Source organism: Musa acuminata, chromosome BXJ2-8 (genome assembly GCF_036884655.1).
Source record: "Musa acuminata AAA Group cultivar baxijiao chromosome BXJ2-8, Cavendish_Baxijiao_AAA, whole genome shotgun sequence".
Taxonomy (NCBI): Eukaryota; Viridiplantae; Streptophyta; class Magnoliopsida; order Zingiberales; family Musaceae; genus Musa; species Musa acuminata.
The window spans coordinates 28,663,298-28,686,450 of record NC_088345.1 but is presented as its reverse complement, the minus strand read 5'-3'; the positions used below and the strand labels follow the sequence as shown (position 1 = coordinate 28,686,450).

Here is a 23,153-nt window from a genome sequence, read left to right as displayed (position 1 = left end):
ATCAGGATTAGACAGTTGACGCAGGAGGAATTGACGTTGCGCCGGAGGAGATCACGTCATGATATTGGACGACAGAAGGCTTCGAACGTCGGGCATCAGGCCAAGGAGAGCGGAATTGCGCCAAGGATATCGGGGTTGCAGATGTTAGGATCGAGAGCACTAAGAGGGGGGGGGGGGGTGAATTAGTGCAGCGGAAATCTTTCAGTGATTAAAAACGAAAGCTGCGTTTGTTCAATAAAAGCGATTTCGATGTAAAAGCCGATCTTAAGATTAAGCGCAGTTTATGCAGTTTGCGTCTAAACTCAGTTTGCGTCTAAACTCAGTTTGCGTCTAAACGTAGTTTGCGTCTAAACGCAGTTTGCGTCTAAACGCAGTTTTACGTCTAAACTCAGTTTACGTCTAAACGTAGTTTGCGTCTAAACACAGTTTACGCCTAACGCAGTTTACGTCTAAACTCAGTTTACGTCTAAATGCAGTTTGCGTCTAAACACATTTTGCGCAGTTTACGTCTAAACGTAGTTTTACGTCTAAACACAGTTTTACGTCTAAACGTCGTTTTACATCTAAATGCAATTTGCGCAGTTTTAGAAAGATCTGAACTTAGAAACTCGTTCGTAAAAGCACAGAAGACAGTTTGCAGTTATAAATGGAATCAGAACGTAAACATAAACTGCAATGTAAAGTTTGTACGAAAACACCGATTTACATCTGAATGAAGATTCGGAAAGATCAGAACTTAGAGACTTGTTCGTAAAAGCGCAGAAGACAGTTTGCAGTTATAAATGGAATCAGAACGTAAACGTAAACTGCAATGTAAAGTTTGTACGAAAACACCGATTTACGTCTGAATGCAGATTCGGAAAGATCAGAACTTAGAGACTTGTTCGTAAAAGCGCAGAGGGCAATAGCTATGTAGGAGGTTTGCAGTAATGATAAAGTGCTCAAAGTAAAAGCAAACCAGAGATTTAGAGTGGTTCGGTCAATCTTGACCTACTCCACTTTGGGCTTCCTCCATCGACGAGGTCACCGACGTCAACTAGAGGCCTTCCTTCAATAGGCGAAGGCCAACTGCCCTTTTACAGTTTCACTCCTTTTGACGGGATCAGGAGACAACCCTTACAGAACCTTTCTCTCCTCTCTTTACAACTCAAGACTTTGAAGAACAGAAGGAGGAGAACTTAAAGGCTTTTCAACAATTTTGAGCTCAAGAATCACAGAGAAGATCAAGATTTCGGTGTAGGTCTCTTGCTCTTTCTGTGCTGAATGGGTGGGGTATTTATAGGCCCCAACCCAATTCAAATTTGGAGATCAAAACGATCAAATCCCGGAATTCCGGGATCAGGCGGTTGCACCTCCTGACTGGAGAGGTTGCACCGCCTAGCAGAGCTCGGAGACTGAGCCCAGGCGGTTGCACCTCTCTGTCAGGGGCGGTTGCACCGCCTGAGTTTGGCTCGGAGACTGAGCCCCAAGCGGTGCCACCTCTTGACTGAGGCGGTTGCACCTCTTTGCCAGAGCTCGAAGACCGAGCTCAGGCGGTGCTACCTCTCTGTCAGGGAGGTTGCACCGCCCAGTCTAGCTTGAAGACTGAGCTCAGGCGGTTGCACCTCCTAGCTGGGGCGGTTGCACCGCCCAGTCTCGCTGGGAGACTTAGCCCAGGCGGTGCCACCTCCTGGCCTAGGCGGTTGCACCTCCTAGTGCAATCAGGGTCCGAATGGTTAGCTCCATTCGGCCCAATTTCAATCTTTTCAGGGGCCCAATTGCCCCAAGATTAAGCTAATGGGATCACCTCCCATTTTCCAACTTAATCAACGTGCTAACTATGATTAAATCTAAGACAATTTCTGCAGCTTTGCTCCGATGCGTCAATCGCTTCTTCCGGCGAGTTTCCGGCGAACTTCCGTCGATCATCCGATGAACCCTCGGTGAATCTTCTACGGACTTCTGGCAAACTCCTGGACTTTGCGACGATCCACTTGGCGAGTTCCGACGAGCTTCGCTTGGCAAGCTTCTGGACTTCTTGGATCTGTTCTCGCAGAACCTCCGACGACCGTCCGAACTTCCGTCGAACTCCCAACGTGATCATGATCTTGACTCCGGCGCAACTCCTGCTGCTTGTCTAACTTTCATCGTAGTTAATCCTACACACTTAAAACAAAACTTCGATCGAGACAATTAATCCTAAGCAATTTAACCAAGTTGTCCGGCATGTCATTGGTCCCTCGACGCTTCGTCCGATTCTTCGGCGCATCGTCCTCTCCTGTAGCCTATTGCCCAATCAGCCAGTTGACTCCGCAACTCCGATATCCTTGGCACAATACCCGCTCTTCTTGGCCCGATGCCCGAGTCCACGGCCCGAAGCCTTCTGTCGATACGTCGACCGATCCACCGGCCCGACGTCCAATCTTCTGACATGTTCCTTCGGCACAACATGATTTTCCTGCTTTAATTGTCTCATCCTGATCGAAGCATCCTGCGTCACTCAAAACGCAGATTAAATCATATATCAAGTAGTTTCATCATCAAAATACGAGATTCAACAGTAGAGGTCAACCACCGATTGGGCAACAAGCCGCAAGAGAGGATGATGCGCTGAAGAATCAAAAGAAGCGCCAACCAATGACATGCCGGGCAACAGAATGTCAATTTGCATTGTAATAATTGTCTAGATCGGAGTAGAGTTTTGGCTTGTGTGTGCAGGATTAACTACGATAATGACGAAGACATAAAACAAAACAAAGTGTCGGAGTCAAGCGCGAAGGATTCGTTGCGAGTTCCAGAGTTCGACGGAAGTCTGAAGATTCATTGGGAATGCTGCCGGAACTAGCCGAGAATGAGTAGGGAGGTTGCCGAAGGGTTTTTCGGAAGCTCGCCGGAAGGTTCGTTGGATGTTCACGGAGCTCGCCGAGAAAGATCGGAGCTTGCCGAAGAAGCTCGTTGGAACTCGCCAAGATCAAATCGTGAAGTCTAGGAGCTTGCCGGGAGTCCGCAGAATGGTTTCCGAGAGTTTATCGGAAGACCGCCGGAAGTTTGCCGAAAGCTTGCCGGAAGAAGTCTTGACTTGCGGACTTTGTAATAGCTTAGGAAATGTCTTTAAATTTATATTTAGCACATTAATTAGGGTTAGGATTAGGTGTTAATCCTATAACCCAAGTAGGGGCCAATTGGGCCCGAGTTCAGACTGGTTTGGGCCAAGTTTGGAGCCCAACCAGTGAGCTGAAATAGTGTAGGCGGTGGCACCGCCCAGAACCCGAGAACTGAGCGGTGGCACCGCCCAGCACCCGAGAGGTCCGGCGGTGGCACCGCCAGCCTCGGAAACCCAAGAGAATTCAAAATTTGGAGCCCAAATTTGAATCCTCTTAGGGCCTATAAATACCTCTCAATTCTCAGCTCAGAGAACAACCTCTGAGAAGCAAGAGATTGAGATAAAAGTCTTAGCAAAGCCTTTAACAAGTTTTTGTTTTCAATAGCTTGAGTGTTCACCTCCCTCTTTCTCTTTGAAAATTTGTAAGAGTGTGAACCACTTGTAAAAGGTTGTAAGAGGGGTATTTGTCCTTCCCCTTCAAAGTGATTTACTAGTGGAAGTTGGGAGCCTCTTCGAAGAAGGCTTCGCAAGTGGATGTTGGTCATTTTGACCGAACTACTTTAAATTAGTGTGTTCTCTAGTTTGCATTTACTTATTGCTATTTACCTTACTGCAAACCTTCATACATGCTTTACTTCCTCATTACTTTTGCTGCACTCCTTTATGAACACACTTTCAAGATAAGCACTTCCGAGTTCGGTTTTTTATCGTACGAAAGAATTTTCCAAAACCGAAGTTTTAATCCGCTGCACTAATTCACCCCCCCCTCTTAGTGTCGCTCCGATCCTAACACTTTCTCTAACCCATTTTCTCTTTTGTAGGTCCTAAGGGACCATGGGAGGTTTTGGGGAGGTTGACCTTTGCAGACGGACACGCAAGGGTGCCGCACGACTTAGGTAAAACCAGCTAAGTCCGTGACAATGCATTGGAATATTTGTTGTAGTTTGCTTTAATGATATATTGGGGTACATCAAGAGCGAAGAGGAGCATTTGAATCATCTGAAAGAGATCCTTCTTATTTTGAGGCAGCAAAAGCTTTATGCTAATATAAAGAAGTGTGATTTCTTTACTTTTAGTATTGTGTTTTTGGGGTATGTTGTTTCAAAAGATGGAATCATGATGGATCAAAGTAAGGTAGAAGCTATTCTAAATTGGTCAACACCTACTTCATTGTATGATGTGAGGTGTTTCCATGGCTTAACTTCGTTTTACAGAAGATTCATCAAGGGTTTCAACTCTATTATCGCTCCAATCACTGAATATCTGAAATATAAAATTTAAATGGACTAGTGAGGCTAATGATGCTTTTGAGCTTTAAAAAAGAAAGGTAACCAAAGCTCCTATCTTAATTCTACCAAATTTTGATAATATGTTTGAGGTTGAATGTGATGCATCTAATATGCGAATTGACACTGTTTTGAGTCAAGACGGAAAGCCTATTGCTTTTTTTAGTGAGAAGCTAAATGATACAAGAAGAAAATATTCTACTTATGCTAAAGAGTTCTATGTCATTTATCGAGTTTTATCTTATTGGAGTCAGTATCTTCTTGCCAAGCCATTTGTGCTATATTCAGATCATGAGGCATTAAAGTTTATTAATCACCATCATAAGCTAAACAAGAGGCATGCAGCTTGGATGGAGTTCTTGCAATCTTATAACTTTACAATTAAACACAAATCTGGTGTTCAAAATGTAGTTACTGACGCATTAAACATAAAGTATTCTTTATTATCAGCAATGAAAGTTAAAGTGGTTGGATTTGAGACATTCAAATATCTTTATGAAAATAATGTAGATTCGGCTCAATATGGCAGAATTACAAATCGGGTTCCTTTCAACAATTTTCTATCTTTGATGGTTTTCTTTTTCGAGCTAATGCCTTGTTTGTTCCATCTTGTTCTTTGAGATAAGTAATTCTAGTTGAAGCTTATGGTGGTATTTTGGGAGGACATTTCAGTAGGGACAAGACTCTAGCTCTTGTTCAATCAAATTTCTATTGGCCTAAGATATTCAGAGATGTGGAGAGATATGTAAAGCAATGCCGAGTGTGTCATTTGGCAAAACAAAGAAGTTCAAATTTTGGTTTATACACTCCATTGCCAGTTCCAAATGCTCCATGGGAGGATGTGAGTCTTGATTTCACTTTGGGATTGCCAAGAACTCAAAGGAACAAGGATTCTATCATGGTTGTTGTTGACAGATTTTTAAAAATGTCTCACTTTGTTCCTTGTAATAAATCGAATGATGCATCTCATATTGCTGATTTATATTTTAAGGAGATTGTTAAATTATATGATATTCCAAGAAATATGGTGTCTGATCGAGATTCAAAATTTGTTAGTCATTTTTAGAGAACTCTTTGGAGGAAGCTGGGTACTTCTTTGAATTTCAGTAGCTCGCATCATCCACAAACCGATGGGCAAACTGAGGTAACGAATTGAAGTTTAGAAAATTTACTTAGAAGCTATGTTGGTAAGAATATTAAGCAGTGAAATGTTATTCTTCCACAAATTGAGTTTGCCTATAATCGTTCTATACATCATAGTATTGGTAAGAGTCCTTTTGAGGTAGTTTATGGTGCTAATCCTACTGGTCCTTTGGACTTAAAACCTCATTCTACAATAAAGCAATTTAGTGGAGATGCTGATGAAAGAACTAAGCAAATAAAGAAACTACATGAGGGTGTGAAAGCGATTATTGAGAAGCAAAATGAGAGGTACATGAAAGCTGCCAACAAACACAAAAAACATACGGAGTTTAATGTAAGTGATTTGGTCTGGATTCATCTAAGGAAGGAGAGGTTTCCACCGGGCAAATTTGAAAAACTGAAACTAAAGGTTGATGGCCTATTCAAGGTGCTTAAAAGAATTGGCAAATATGCTTATAAGATTGAGCTACCTGAAGATTGAGCTACATTTAATGTGGCTGATTTAAGTTCTTTTTATAATTATGTTGATCAATCAAACTAGGACTTGTGGACAAGTCTTTTTTAACCGGGGGAGATTGATACGAGAATGTTTAATTTACTATAATCTGATCATATAAACCTTGATTATGATATGATATTTTTTTCAGCCAACAATGATACCTCATAATCTTCAACTCAGCTCACTCAAATATGACAGCTCATCAGCATATTCCCTACACAAAGTTAAGACTGTTTCAAGATGCTTTTTTTCATGACTAAGGAGTTGGTGTGAACACTTCATTTCAAAATTCTCTATACATGAAGGATTGTTTTATGCATTAGTATTTATTTTGATGTTTAGGGCTTAGAAAGGATTTTGGAAACTGATGATATTTTAGTAGAAGCTCTCTTGGAGTGCTCCCATGAACTCTATATCTCTTGGATGCATCCTTGAGTGGTAAATCATTTATTTTCTAGTTTTGTATCATTGTTTAATTTTTTTTGGGTGGTGAACTTTCTGTATCCCAATGTGATTTTAAACTTGGTAGTGAGCTACTTTTCGTTTTTATCAAAGTTACTTCGTTAGTTCGCTCCTTTTCTATTCGACAAACTGTACTATCGATTTTTTTTCGAATTCTATTCTACTACACCGCCCCCCATTCTGCATCACACCGGTATCAACCCGAAATCATAACCAAGCTGCCATTGCCTAGGTAAAGGAATTGACAATTAAGCTGTTCATAGATCAGGAAACAAGCTCAAGATGCATTAAGAATTATATGATGCCCATAGTTTTCTTGATCGACGAGTTTCTTTTGCAACTTCACCGACGTGCTAGTCCCTCTATTCATCACCTCTTACTGGTTTGGTGGTGAGGTTAAGTTCGTTATCGTCGACGCAAAATCCTAGTGGCTGAACAAGTTCAACTTGATTCTGAAGCAAGCAGGGGCTTATCTTTAAAGGTATACTTTACTTTAAGAGGGAGTATTAAGAAGTTAAATTATCTTTTGTAAGATCACAAATTAATATTTTATTATTTTAAATAATATTAAATAGAGTTTTAGGGATAAATTTTTTTAATTTAAAATATATTTTAGAAGATTTCAAATAAGATTAAGTAGAGTTGTAGAGATTAAGGACTCTTGTATTTTACATCTATAAATATGTGGCATCGATAGGTTAATTCAAATCTCAAGTATTCAAGTCAAGATTAAATTTTTTTTTTTTGGAGAGATTTAATTTTTTTTTACCTCTGTTTCTTATTTTATTTGATTTAATCTTAGATTAATAATATTTTATTACTATAATTTGAAAAAGGATTGCACTTCATGTGATTCTCTCTTTCTGTACCGGCCCATATCACGGACATTGATTGACTCTGTTCTAAATAAAAAGTCAGTCATTGACCACCGTGGCTGAACCCGTCAAGCTTTGCTGGGCTACGCCACGATCATGTCCTTGTTTGATCTGAGGCGTATACTCGCTACCACCAATAAAAGCCAGCCCTCGGCTGCCGGTAACCAAGCACACCCCTCCACAAGAGCCCACCCGACGTCAATGTTTCATTCCTCCTCCACCATCACCACCACCTCCTCCTCTTCTTTCCGTGATGCTACACTTTTCCCTCCGGCCAGCTGCACCACCGCCACGCATGCTGTTGATGGCGCCCCACCCCGTGGCTTCATCGATGTCAATGCCTCCGGCTTCCTTCCCTCCTCTGCTTCTTCTTCGTCCTCCCTCCTTCCTCGGTCTCTCCCCAGGAGCAGCAGCAGCCACTTGCTCCCCGTCTACCACCCTACCACCCATCCCTTCAAGCCGATGCCCTTTTCTTTCCCTCTCCAGCACCAACCCCGTCACCAGAATACTCCGCCAGAACTCGACTCGCCGTCGAGCCCGCCCTCCTCCTCCTCCTGCGACTTTCCTCACTTCAAGGCCTGTCCCATGAGGCGCGTCTTCAGCACCGGCGACCTCCAGGTGCGCGAAGCCTCTGCCTTTCTCATACGTCATTCCAAGAATCGCATTTTGGATGAGCGTCTCTCGATCAATATCCCACCTTTGCGTCTCTTCGTGAATCTTTCCAAAACAGAGGTTGACTGGAATGGTGGTGTCTGGGGAGAATCATAATCAGGAAGGAGGCGAGATTGCTGCGAAAGCGGCGCGGTACAAACCAGAGGAGAGGAAGGAGCGGATCGTAAGATATCGGAGCAGACGCAAGCATAGGAATTTCCACAAGAAGATCACTGTGCATACTGTTCCATTTCATCCTTCCCTTTCGTCTACGACACTCGACATTTCTTGTTTACAATTCGTGAGAAAAACGATACCTCTAACACTGTTGTTTGGCTTGACAGTACGCGTGCAGGAAGACGTTAGCCGACAGCCGGCCACGGGTGAGGGGCAGGTTCGCGAGAAACGGCGAGACAGACGGGAGGGTGGAGGTGGAAACGGATGCGGCCGAGAACAGCTGCGAACAGGCGGACGGCGGCAGAGAAGTGGGCGACGGGAGTGATCGGTCGAGGGCGGCGCCGACAGCCGGCGATGAGTACGACGACGAGGACATCTGGGCCGCTATCTCTGACGTCCTTTCCATGAATCTTCTCTCCTAAAATAATGAAAAGAATAAGATAATAGAGAGAGAACAAATGATGTGGTGGGACTGGCAACTGTACGTAATTGCAGTAGTAGTAGCAGCAGCATGCGTACTTTCCTTTTTCTTCTTCCCAGTTAATTCCTTAATTTAGTGGACGTTAATTTCAAATCAAAAGAAAAAGCAAAATGGTGGTGGAAAAAGATGCTCCATCTGCTAGTAACAAAAAAAAAAAAAGACAAAAAATAGAGCCTCACCTTTTTCAAAAGCAGATCACTATCGGGCTCGTGTTACAACGTTTTGGAAAGGAGATCGCTTTAATCCAATGCACGGCAAAGTCCGGCGAGTGCCCCGTGAGTTCTATCGCTGTCCGACGACAAAGTTGCCGTAACGGCTTTGAGGTTTGTAGAAGTCGGATTAATTTGTTTCGAGGGAAGAGGAGGTTGCCTGTCATCTTCAGGGGATTAATGAGAGCAGATGGATGTAGTCCGGTGCATTGACCACAGGGCCGCCAAACTTCGCCAGCCACTATTAACTAGCTGCGTAGGAGATGCAGACAAAAGGGTTATTCATGTAACATTATTGCCTTATCATGAATAATTCATTATATATATATATATATATATATATATATATATATATATATATATATATATATATATATATATATATATTACAAAATCGATTTGACCTTACTCATTTCTTGAAGATTATCATATCTTAAAGTCCCGAGCAGTATCAAATTATGTATGACACTTTCATGAACTAATGAGTCAAAATTCTTATGAATTCAATTTGATAAGTAGTTAGCTGTTGGCTCCCTCACTAGGTAAGATAGTGGTGATAGTCTCCTCCTCCCTTCTAATTTGATTGTAAGCTAAAGATGCTTAGATCCTAAAGATGCTTCTTCCTCCCATTAGAGTGATCCTATGGTCCCCTGTTTGCTTCTAAGAGTCATTCCTTTAATGATCGTGCTACTGCTCGTGAGATATCCTAGACTCAACTACTTGCTGATTCCTCCTATTCGGTTCCTTGTTTTCTTTCTCTATTTATAATCGAATTTGTGAATTGTCTATAGATTTTATATGAGTCATATATGAATTTTATAAAGTTTGATCAACCATGTCTTCAGAAATGACGTCCTCCACTAGATTTTCTCAAATCTATAGTTTCATGACTATGAAACTGTTTATCTCCTACTAAATTATTGACATGGCTAAAATTATTTATTCTTTTTCCATTTTCCTTTGGAGGTTAAGGTTGTTAATGTTTTTACTGACGGTCCATGAACTATCAATGGCGAGGTGTTACACTTGGCGTGCAAACTTACAATCGGTTTATCGAGAAAGTCTTATTAGCTTTGGTTTGAGTTTATGCTGATTTATATTTTGAATACTAGAATTATGATTGTGTTTTTTTGTAATAACCGTTCTTTTGGGCTATTCTCTTCAAATAAAAAAAAAGAAGCTCTTTCTCCTTTGAACGAGGATAATTTATTAAGGTTTATATTGAGATTGATTTATTGAAACCCCTAAATAAGATATTCGGTTGGATTGTTCCAAAGAGAAAGTGTTTTAGGTTGTCTCTTATGAGAATTTTTTTAGATATTTCGTTGGATCGTCTAAACTAAAACATTTTTAGGTATAAGATGGAGGTTGCCTTTGGCTTCAATTTCTTCTTAGATTTATCCTCTTTATGATTCGCAAGCGGCGTTAGAGTAATCCCAATCCAAGCTGGATGGCTTTGTAGCCCTACTTACGAAACATTCTTCTACCAAGGAGGATCTATATATTGGATTTGCTATTAATTGATGTTAGCTATTCTTGATTAGAGACTCAGACGGTGTAGGTTTTCGTTACTGTTCAATCACATGACCAATATGTGGGAGTTGCAGCCTTGGCTCCTGTTTTGTTAAAGGTGGCTGATGTTATGGCCAATAACGATGGCTGATGTGATATTATGACCAACCATGATAATGGATCTGATGTGTTGAAAAATTTGAGGTCGACATTGTAACGAAAGAATAAAAAATAAAAATCTCATATTTTTATAGAAAATAATTTTTTATCGTCGTGCAAAAATTGATATATAAAAACACGTAAAATCGAAAATCCACATGTTTTAAGGGATGTGTGTTAGCTAAGAAGATCATATATCCTTGAAAATATGTAGATCTATGGGAGAGGATGAAGAAGGTCAATTGTCCTCCTCTCTAGCGATGATCCATATTATAGGGGCTATGAAGATGCTTCTCAAATCTTTGCATAATCCTCTTTTCCATGCGCACCATGAGATCAAGAAAGGGCTAGCCATTCTTGCTATCCACACGCTCCCAAACATAAGCTACTAGCTAAGGAGGAGAGGGAGAGAGGAGAATAGGAGGTGACAACCAAAAAGGGTCTAGCCTATGACCATTTGATTTCCCTCTATTTATGGAGGTCTCTTGTCAACTTAACCATAATAGATCTTGCTATATTAGGTACTAAATCTCCCTCTAACTATTTAGTCTCTTAAATTAGTAGATTTCTACCCAATAACCTTTCATTGGCTCTTATTGTATCTCATCCATAGGATCCAATAATTCATGGGCCTATTGGATATCCAATAAGATAGAGGCTCCAACGGATATCTCATATCCGAACTACTACTCGCTACAACACCTACCATAAGTGTATGACCCCGTAAGCCCAATATTAAGTCGGCCGTGAGTTATACTTGTCATAACTCTTTTTGCCTCAATAAATTATTATCTCCATAATTGATACGTAAAAATACATGAAACCGAAAACTACGCGTATAAGAAAGATGTGTTACCTAAGGAGATCATATATCCTTGAAAACCTATATATCTATGAGAGAGGATGAAGGAGGTTAATTGTCCTCCTCTTTAGTAGTGATCCACATAACAGGGGGTATGAAGATGCTCATCAAATCGCTACACAATCCTCCTCGCTCCGTGCACCACACAATAAAAAAGGGGATGCCTCTTCTTGTTGTCCACACGCCCCCAAATAGGAAATAGGAGCTGTAGGTTAAGAAGGAGAGGGAGAGAGGAGAATAGGAGGTGGAAGCCAAAAAGAACCCAGCCCATGACCCTTTAGTTCCCTCATATTTATAAAGATCCCTTATCAACTTACCATAATGGATCCTTCCATATTAGGTACTGAATCTCCATTCAACTATCCAAGCCTCTTAGATTAGTAGGTCTCTACCTAATAATCTATTATTGGCTCTTATTCGATCTAATCCATAAGATTCAATAATTCAGGGGCTTATTGAATATCTAATAAGATAGTGGCTCCAACGGATATCCCATATCCGAACATTTACACATCGTAATACCTACCATATGTGCGTGACCCTCTAGGTCCAATATCGAGGTGGCAGTGAGTCATACTTGTCAGAACTTCTTTTGGCTAAGTGAATTATTATCTCTATAATAATTCATTTGACTCATCGACTATAGATATACTAGGCCACTTCGTCATAGTCCCCAGACGATATAAGGGAATCTAATCTATTGGACCTATCTGTCTTCAGTTATTATGTACTTATAATCTCTCATTTATTTAATACCCCAAAGACTATATACCTGACATGGTACTGTTAGGCCCATACAGTTTTACTTGAGTCTCGCTCTAATCGAATTCTCCCGGAGAACTTTTTCTCTCTCAATCCGAATGACCCTAGGCAAGGATATGTCTAAGAAAGAACACATGGGATATTCGTCTCATGACAATGAGAGCGGATGATCCTCTATCGACACTCAATAGTCATCGTAAGGTTGGCTATGCTAGTCATATATGCCCTGCAAGCCAATAACGTGAGTGATGACATGTGTGACATGACACACAATTTTTTTGCTTATTATATATTAGTATTTTATCACTTTATATTGCTTATTGTATGAATTTTGTTAGGATCGAATCGGTACTAAGAGGGAGGGTGAATTAGTATAGCGGATAAATCATGTCGGTTCAAAAATCTCGTTTGATAAAAAACATTTCGATAAAGCCTGTATAGGAAATATTTAACTTTGAAAGCATACAGAAGCATGTAATGAGAAAGTAAAGTAAGTAAGGTAGTTTGCAATAAAGGTAAATTGCATAAATAGAAATGCAAACTGAATTTTATAGTGGTTCGGTCATCGTGACCTATATCCACTCCCGATTCCTCTTCCATCGAGGCCATCGACATCTACTAACGATCTTCTTTCAATGGGTGAAGATCAAGTACCCTTTTATACCCCTCTTATCCTTTTCATAGGTTTAGGAGATAACCTTTTACAAGCACTCACTCCTCCCTAAACAGAATTCTAGACTTTAGAACTAGAGGAGGGGATTTCTCAAGTGATTGCTATAGAGTTTTTCCACTTTTAAGTTCTTTGTGTTTGTGTGTCTTAAGTAGGGATGAGAGGGGTATTTATAGGCTCTAAATGGATTCAAATTTGGAGCTAAAACTAGTCTCATCCTGGGTCTTTCGAGTACTGGCGGTACCACCGCTAGTGCTGGGCAGTACCATCCCCTAACACCTTGCCACTATGTGGTACCACCGCTAAGTCTGGTGGTATTACCGCCTAACATAGTCTCATAGACTATGTCTAGGCAGTACCACTACCTGACATAGCCTTAAAGACTAGGCCACTGACAGTTCCACTTGTTGGGTTACAATTTAGGCCTTTCATTTGGCCCAACATAGCTCAAACTTGGGCCCAATTGGCCCCTAATTGAGTTGGCTCAATTCCAATCCAATTACACCTAAAACCTACTTCAATCTAGATAATTATTATAAAGCTAAATCAAATATTGTCCGGTATGTCATTGGTTCATCGATTCTTCGTCCGATTCTTTGGCGCATCGTCCTCTCTTGCGGTGGCGGCAACAGCAAAGGGGAGTAGGGCATTAGGGTTTTCTGGGCAAAAGATAGTTTTGCCCATCGAAATTTGAGAAATTCCAGTTTCTATCTTTTGTCCAAATTATGAAAATACCCCTATAAATTCAAAAATTCCCTATATATCCATGATTTCAGAAAATATTAATTAATTAAAAAGTTTAGTTGATTATTATTTTTATCATTATCTAGTAGTCATACATGATGATGATTAAATATACATGTGATGTATGATGTATGGACGGATGATCATGGACCGTGTGATGTGTGTACTTGTGATTATTATTATTGGGGTCTGCGAGCCTCCATTATATTTCTCATTTATTGTTGGGCCTGCATGCCTATGATTAAGTTGTAATCACATGAGGAGGCGTAGCGGGAGCGTGGATGCGATAGCGGGACCTATGAGACGGACGATCGCGATGCATGAAGATGCATCGAGATGTTGACGGAACCGACGAGGACGAGATAGAGGATCACAGGGCTTGGAGATGCACCATTGCACACATAGATCTTGATGTCAGTGATTAGGCCTACTGGCTCGGGCCTAATCACATTAGGTTGTGGTCCATGATCATCTGGTGTGATTGCTTATACACATACTAGATATGTATATATATTTGCATGCGATGTAGATATATATTAAATATGTATATGTGTGACATGTCATATTATGAGTCCAAATCATAGAAACATCTCTTTTGATAATATTAAGTCAGTAAACGTGAGGCAATTAGATTGACCCACGTGGCCTTCCATCGTTATAAGTAGGAACCGATTCTTGGTGTAGGTTGAGTTGGTCGAGTCCCTCGAGACTCACCTATATCGCAATTCACTATCTTGCTTACGACATAAAGATGTCACCGGTGACCTGAGGGCATAGTATGCTTGGTCGAGTCCCTCGAGGGTATATCATCAAATCAGACTCACCTTGTAACGAAGGTATTGACTTAACCGAGTATCATGGTTGGTCGAGTCCCTCGAGACCATGGTGATTCGGAGGTCGAACAGGACGGGAATCACAAGGAGTTGTGATCGACAAGAGTTGCCTACCTTTTAGGCTTAGTGTGATTGGTCGAGTCCCTCGAGGTTACACTACGACGCTAATTGGATCCTGATCCCCATTAGAAGTCTGCTGAAGACTTCCGTTTCACGTGCTGAGGGTGTCGTGTGACTCGTTAGTAAAATAGTGGGAGTATATTAAGATAGAAGTCCATATATTAATAGTTTATTTCTTGCAAAATCTACATGTTATTCATTTCTATTGCATCTTTATTTTTAGAAAATGTCGCTTTCAAATCCCTTACATGGCATACTTGATGTCAACCGCCTCACTGGTCCAAATTATACAGATTGGCTCCGTAACTTGAGAATTGTTCTCACGGTGGAGAAAATCGTGTATGTCCTTGATACAGTGATGCCTACGCCCGAAGAAGGGGCAAGCGAGGATGAGATCTATCGCTACGTGAAGTACATTGATGACTCCACTCTTACTTAGTGCTATATGTTGGGCTCTATGACTCCTGAGTTACAGAGATAATATAAAAAGATGGATGCCAGATCCATTCTCCTACATGTCCACAAATTGTTTGAGGAACAGGGAAGGACTCAACGATATGAGATATCCAAGAGCCTCTTCTGCGCTAGGATGACTAAGGGGAGACAGGTTCAGAACCATGTCCTAAAGATGATTGAGTGGATATAGAAACTCACAGGTCTAGGAATGATCCTAGAGGTTAACTTGTGTGTGGACATTGTGCTTCAATCCCTACCAGATTCCTTTTCACAGTTCATAATGAATTTTAATATGAACAAGCTTGAGGTGACTCTCCCAGAGCTCCTCAATATATTGAGGGAGGCAGAGAGTACTATTAAGAAAGAGAAGCAAATTCTCTACACTGGTGAGATCAGAAAGAAAAGAAAAGCAGAAAAGTCCCTTAAGAAGGGAAAGGGCAAGGGCAGATCAGGTAAAGCAAACGTTTCTAAGAAAGACCTAGCAAAGGATAAAGGCCAATGCTTCCACTATGGTAAAGATGGGCATTGGAAGAGGAACTGCAAAGAGTACCTTGCAGAGAGGACGAAATTGAAGCTTTGAGAAGCTTCAGGTACATTCATGATCAATCTCCAATTGTCAGATTTTTATGATAGTGCATTGGTATTGGATACTAGTATTGCTTATCACATCTACAATTTATTGTAAATTCTAGCAAAGCCGAGGGGAGATTGGCGAGAGGAATATTGCATAAAGGTTTGTTTATGCTAGACACTATTCCACATATCATGAATGTAAGTGTGTCTAAGAGGAAACGAGATGAGGTGAACAGTGCATACCTATGGCATTGTAGGCTAGGTTACATCTATAAGGGAATGATTCAAAAGTTACTAAATGATGGATATATAGATCTATTCGACCATGTGTCATATGCAACTTGCGAGCCTTGCCTTCGTGGAAAATTGACCAACTCTGCATTTAGTGGAACTGGAGAGAGAGCCACTGAGTTGTTGGAACTCATACATAGTGATGTATGTAGACCCATGTCAACTCATGCCATTGGTGGTTACTCCTACTTCATTACCTTTACTGATGATTTCTCAAGGTATGGATATATGTACTTAATGAAGTACAAGTTTGAGGCTTTTGAGAAATTCAGTGAGTATAAGAATGAGGTGGAGAACCAGACTGGAAAGAGTATCAAAACTCTTCAATCAGATCGAGGAGGTGAGTACTTAAGTACAGAGTTTACTCAGTTCCTCAAGGACCATGGGATATTATCCCAATGGACACCTCCTTATACACCTCAACTTAATGGTGTCTCTAGAAGGAGGAATCATACACTGTTAGATATAGTACGGTCCATGATGAGTTTCGTTGATCTACCCATCTTATTCTAGGGATATGCCTTAGAGACCGTAACTTACCTTCTGAATAGAGTTCCAACTAAGTTGGTAGTGTCTACACCATATGAGATATGGAAAGGGAAGAAGCCTGATCTTAAGGTTGTTAAGATTTGGGGTTGCCCTGCCCACGTTGAAAGACACAACCCCGATAAGTTAGAATCAAGGATAGAGCGATGCAAATTTGTGGGATACCCCAAGGAAACTTATGGGTATTATTTCTATCATCTCGAGGACCAAAAGGTCTTTGTAGCTAAGAGAGCAGTGTTCCTTGAGAAGGAACACATTCTTGGCAGAGATAGTGGGAGAATGATAGAGTTGAGCGAGGTTGGAGAACCAAGCTCAAGCACCACTCTACAGCCCGAGTCTATTCAGGTACCTAATACACAAGTTTCAACTTTACGTAGGTCTGATAGAGTATCCCATCCTTCTAAGAGATATGTGAGACATATTAGAGGAGAGGATGTTGAGGATATTGATCCTCAGACCTACGAGGAGGCTATTATGAGTATAGACTCCGGGAAGTGGCAAGAAGCCATGAATTCTGAGATGGATTCTATGTACTCCAACAAGGTTTGGAACCTAGTTAATGCGACCGAAGGTATTGTACCCATCGGTTGTAAGTGGATCTTTAAGAAAAAGATTGGAGTAGATGGAAAGGTAGAGACCTATAAAGCAAGGCTAGTGGCTAAAGGGTATCGTCAAAGGAAAGGTGTTGACTACGACGAAACCTTCCCACCCGTAGCAATGCTAAAATCTATCAGCATTCTATTGGCTATTGCAGCATAATATGATTATGAAATCTGGCAGATGGATATGAAAACCACATTCCTCAATGGGAACCTCAAGGAGGAGGTGTATATGATGCAACCTGAGGGATTCGTGTCCAAGAACTGCTCAGATAAGGTGTGTAGATTCCTTAGATCCATTTATGGACTAAAGCAAGCTTCCCAAAGTTGGAACATAAGATTTAATGAGGCAATCAGATCTTATGACTTCGTTAAGAACAAAGATGAGCCTTGTATGTACAGGAAGGTAAGTGTGAGCGCTATCACTTTTTTGGTGTTATATGTGGATGACATCCTGATCATTGGGAATGATGTAGGAATGCTATCCACAGTAAAGGCTTGGTTATCTAGACACTTCTCCATGAAGGACTTAGGGGGAGCATCCTATATCTTGGGGATTATAATCTATAGAGATAGATCTAAGAGGATGCTTGGCTTGTCCCAATCCAGGTAAATAGAAACTATTGTCAAAAGGTTTGGCATGAAAAATTCCAAGAGAGGTCTCATACCGATGAGACATGGGATATCGCTTTCTACGAGTATGTCCCCAAAGACTCCAGAAGAAAGGGCGAACATGGATATGATACCTTATGCCTCAGCAATAGGGTTTATCATGTATGCCATGCTATGTACTAGGCCTGATATAGCGCATGCTCTGAGTGTCACGACCAGGTAACAGGCGGATCCAAGCTTAGAGCACTGGAAAGCAGTAAAGTGTATCCTTAAGTACTTGAGAAGGGCTAAGGATCTTTTACTAGTATATGGAGGTATCACTTTCTACGAGTATGTCCCCAAAGACTCCAGAAGAAAGGGTGAACATGGATATGATACCTTATGCCTCAGCAATAAGGTTTATCATGTATGCCATGCTATGTACTAGGCCTGATATAGCGCATGCTTTGAGTGTCACGACCAGGTATCAGGCAGATCCAAGCTTGGAGCACTGGAAAGCAGTAAAGTGTATCCTTAAGTACTTGAGAAGGGCTAAGGATCTTTTACTAGTATATGGAGGTAGTAGCCTTAAGGTTGAAGGCTACACAAACTCAAGTTTTCAGTCTGATGTCGATAATAGCGAGTTGAATTCGGGGTACGTGTACACCTTGAATAGAGGAGCAGTGTGTTGGAAGAGTTCCAAGAAAGATATTACTACTGACTCGATCACAGAGGCGGAGTACATTGCTGCATCAGATGCAGTAAAGGAGGGAGTCTGGTTGAAGAAGTTCATTACAAATTTGGGAGTCGTGCCGGATAGCGAGAAGCCGACTTCCTTATATTGCGACAACTATAGGGCGATTACTCAAATAAGGGAACCCGGGTCTTATCAGAAGTGTTCTAAGGAGGTTCCAGCTTATCAAAGAGATCGTAACCCGAGGAGCTGTAGTAGTGGAAAGAGTTCCATCCAAAGATAACATTGCAGATCCACTGACAAAGCTGTTGTCTCAGATTGTCTTTGAGCATCACAGGGGTCTGATGGGGATCAGACACATAGGTGATTGGCTTTAGGTCAAGTGGGAGATTGCTAGTCATAGGTGCCCAGCAAGCCAATCACGTGAGTGATGGCACGTGTGACTTATACAGAATCTTTTTGCTTATTATATTTTGGTATATATCACTTTATAACTATTACATATATGCATATATATTGTGATGTCCTTGGATTTGTGCAATGGGAATCGGATCGTGATGAGATCACAATAATGAGATCGATTCACCTTTAAACACAAATCCTAAATAATCCCAGTCACAGGTTACTCGAGAGGGTAATTGTGATAACAGGACAGACTAGTGTGCTGTATACCCATTCATATGATGGATGCAGCTGGTCTTATAGCTACTCCTATAGGAACATTAGGGATACAGTACAGGTGCTCATTGGAGAATGAGTTCACTAATTGATCCGCTTACGGAATGCTGGATGGTTGATGATGCCTTATTATCAGACAGTGATTCCGTAGTCCTAGTGGTGTATCTGGTCCTTAGACTTGAGACACCAAGGATGTCCTGTATGAGTGCTCCACTCTTTGATACCATACTTATAGGTTTGGCTGTCCCAGATCTAGTACAGCTGGTCATTAGGAGTAGTAGTCGACCTTACGAGGGCTATTGAGTGTTGATAAAGGATCATCCACTCTTAGCGTTATGAGAGGAATATCCCATGTGTTCTTGCTCAGAAAAATCCTTGGCTAGGGTCATTCGGGTTGAGAGAGAAAGGTTTCTCGGGGAGAATCCGATTAGAGCGAGACTCGAGTAGAAACCGTATGGGTCTGACAGCACCATGCTCGATATACGGTCTCTAGGATATTAGATGGATGAGGGACTATAGGTACACGGTAACTGAGGACAGACAGGTCCAATGGATTGGATTCCCTTGTATCATCTGAGGACTACGGCGTAGTAGCCTAGTACGTCCGTAGTCGATGAGTCGAGTGAATTATTACAAAGATAATAATTCATTGAGTTAGAAGGAGTTCTGACAAGTATGACTCACAGCCAGCTCGATATTGGGCCTAGAGGGTCACACACATATGGTAGGCATTGCGATGAGTAGAGGTTCGGATATGAGATATCCGACGGAGCCCTTGTCTTATTGGATACAGATCCAATACCCACTAGGGGAGGATCTATTAGGGTTTGACAGGGGACCTCTATAAATAGGAGGGATTCAGAGCCTCATAGGCTAGAGCCTTTGCTTGCCTCTCCTATTCTCCTTCCCCTCTCCACCTTAGAGCAGGCCTGGAGTTTTAAGGATCGTCATCGCAGCCCTGTTATGTGGATCACTGCTAGAGAGGAGGACGCTTGACCTCCTTCACCCTCTCCTAAAGATCTATAAGGAAACAAGGATATACGATCTCCCTAGGTAATACAATCTACTCTATACGCAGTTTTAAGTTTCGTGGATTTTGCGCACCAATCTTTGCACGACAACGAACATCTCTTTAGGAATAGGGGATTTTATTTTTCTTGTTCTTCCGCTGCGCATGTGATGTCGCCCCCAAGATTTTCCAACAGTGCCTTCGTATGTGATTTCAAGTGTGTGTCAAATGTCATGTGCAGTTTTGTAAATGAAAATCCAATTAAACTCATTTTTATCCAAAGTACAAAATAAAACAAATCTCTTGCATTCAAAGAAAAGATTTTTTCTCAAAATCACTCCATTCATTCATAGATTTAGAAGGTTTTTGAAAACCAAGTTCAATAATATTTCATAAATTTAAATCCAAGAAAACAAGAAAACTCTCATTTGAGTTTTTCAATATGTATAGTCCGTCCCATTGAACATAGGAGGACGAATGATAGAGTGACCCTCTTGAAAGCCGAAAAGAGCCATTTCTTTTGGGTGTTAAACCAAATGAGAAACATGACACTGATACCAACTGTTAGGATCGAGTCAATACTAAGAGGGAGGGGGCGGGTCGGGGTTATGAATTAGTGCAGTGAATAAATCACGTCGATTCAAAAATCTTATTCAATAAAAAATATTTCTACAAAGCCCGTATAGGAAATATTTAAATTTGAAAGTGTACGGAAGCGTGTAATGAGAAAGTAAAACAAGTAAGGCAGTTTGTAGTAAGGGTAAATTACATAAATAGAAATATAAACTAAATTTTATAGTGGTTTGGTCATCATGACCTACATCCACTCTCGATTCCTCTTCCATCAAGGCGATCGACATTCATTAATGATCTTCTTTCAACGGGCGAAGATCAACTACCCTTTTACACTCCTCTTCTCTATTTCATAGGTTTAAGAGACAATCTTTTACAACCACTCGCTCCTTCCTAAATAGAATTCTAGACTTTAGAACTAGAGGAGGGGATTTCTTAAGTGATTGCTATAGTGTTTTTCCACTTTTAAGTTCTTTGTAGTTGTGTATCTTAAACAGGAATGAGAGGGGTATTTATAGGCTCTAAATGGATTTAAACTTGGAGCCAAAACTAGTCTCATCCTGGGTCATCTGGGTACTGGAGGTACCACCGCCAGTGCTGAGTGGTACCACCGCCTGCAGCACTAATACTGGGTGGTACCATCATCCAATCTAGTGGTACCACCGCCAGTGCTGAGTGGTACCACCGCCTGCAGCACTAATACTGGGTGGTACCATCATCCAATCTAGTGGTACCACCGCCTAACACTCTGCCACTGGGCGGTACCATCGCCTAGTCTGGTGGTACTACCGCTTGACATAGTCTCGGAGATTATGTTTGGGTGGTACCATCACCTGACATAGTCTTAGAGACTGTGCCATCGATGGTTCTACTTGTTGGGTCACTGTTTGGGCCTTTCACTTGGCCCAACACAGCCTAAACTTGGGCCCAATTGACCCCTAATTGTGTTAGCCCAATTCTAACCCAATTACACCTAAAACCTATTTCGATCTAGATAATTATTATAAAGCTAAATAAAAAGTTGTTCGGCATGTCATTAGTTCATCGACGCCTCGCCGGATTTTTCAATGCATCGTCCTCTCTTGCGGCCTATTGCCCAATTGGCCAATTGACTTCCGCAACTCCGATTTCCTTAGCGTAATTTTTGCTCTTTTTGGTTCGATGCTCGAATCCATGGTCCGAAGCCTTCTGCAGATAGGTCGACCGATCCTCCGGCTCGACATCCAATCTTCTGACATGTTCCACTCCGGCCTAACATGATTCTTCTTGCTTTAATTGTCTCTCCCTGATCGAAGCTTCCTACATCACTCAAAATGTAGATCAGATCATAAACACTATCAATTAGTTTCATCATCAAAATCCATGATTCAACAAATATATTGTGATGTCCATGGATCTGTGCAATGTGAATTAAATCATGATGAGATCACGATAATGAGACTAATTTTCCTTTAAACACAGATCCTAAATAATCCCAATTATAGGTTACTCGAGAAGGATATTGAGATAACTAGATAGATTGGTGTACTGTTTAAACATAGATCCTAAATAATCTCATGGGTAGTCTCCTTACGAGGACTATTGAGTATCGATATAGGATCATCCACTCTCGATTTTATTGAATCTTGGATTTTGATGATGATATCAATTGTAATTTATTTGATCTAATTTATATGTTGAGAAAAATGTGCTGGATTAACTACGATAGTAGTAAGACATAAAGCAGGTGTTGTGCCAGAGTCAAGATCAAGATCACGTTGGGAGTTCGAGAGTTCGTCGGAAGTTCTGCCAGAACCAACCAAGAAGTCCAGTAGCTTGCTAAAGAAGCTCATTGGAACTTGTTAAGAAGATCGTCGTAAAGTCCAAGAGCTTGCCGGGAGTCCATCGGAGCATTGCCGAGAGTTCGTCGGATGTTCGCCGAAAGTATGTCGGAAGCTCGCTAGAAGAACAATTGACACACTGGAATAAGAAGGGCTGTGATCATGTCTTAATTATCGTAGTTAGAGTGTAAATTAAGTTGGATTGAGATGTAATCCTACTAATTTAATTAGGCATCAACTAGGCCCTTAACAGGGCTGATTTGGGTAGGATTGAACAGGCTAATCAGCCCCAGAAAACATGGCCGGCGGTGGCACCACAAGGGCCGGTAGTGACATTGCCCAGAAGACCCAGTCTCCCAGGTGGTCTGGGTGGTGGTACCACCAGCAATTATTGCTACCAGTGGTGGTACCGCCCCTATCAGGTGGTGGTACCGCTAGAGCTCGATCTCCGAGCTCTGTCAAGCGATGGTACCGCCCAGACTGAGCGGTAGTACTGCCTAGTGTCAGGTGTAAGACGGTGGTACCGTCAGGACCTTGGAAATCTGGGATTAGATACTTTTTGGCTCCATTTTTGAAGCCACTGGGGCCTATAAAAATCCCAGCCTTTTCTGCATGAAAGGGCACAAAAGCATTGAGATAATCTTGAGTTGTTGGGGTATAAAAGTGTTGTAAACAAGTACTAGAGTCCTCCTCCCTTTCTAAGTTTTGAGATCATTTAAGAGAGGTGTGAGACTTGTAAGGGTTCTCTCCTAAACCCATGAAAAGGAGAAGTAAAAGATGGTTGGCCTTCACCTAT

The 23,153-nt window shown here is 41.4% G+C and overlaps 1 protein-coding gene across 1 annotated transcript; it reads left to right on the top strand.

Moving 5' to 3' along the window:
- Positions 1-7,400: 7,400 nt before the first annotated feature.
- On the top strand, positions 7,401-8,703 carry LOC103978286 (two-component response regulator-like APRR7). Its single transcript, XM_009394022.3, has 3 exons — positions 7,401-7,965; positions 8,078-8,233; positions 8,343-8,703. The coding sequence occupies exons 1-3, from the start codon at positions 7,444-7,446 to the stop codon at positions 8,595-8,597; spliced, it is 933 nt and encodes a 310-aa protein (XP_009392297.3). The 5' UTR covers positions 7,401-7,443; the 3' UTR covers positions 8,598-8,703.
- Positions 8,704-23,153: the final 14,450 nt, after the last annotated feature.

Bases quoted from the DNA above. Each gene is read 5' to 3' on its own strand.
- LOC103978286 (XM_009394022.3), top strand. From the start codon at position 7,444: ATGTCCTTGTTTGATCTGAGGCGTATACTCGCTACCACCAATAAAAGC. The intron at 7,966-8,077 runs GTGCGCGAAGCC...TTTCCAAAACAG, and splicing joins TCAGCACCGGCGACCTCCAG to AGGTTGACTGGAATGGTGGT. The intron at 8,234-8,342 runs GTGCATACTGTT...TTGGCTTGACAG, and splicing joins ATTTCCACAAGAAGATCACT to TACGCGTGCAGGAAGACGTT.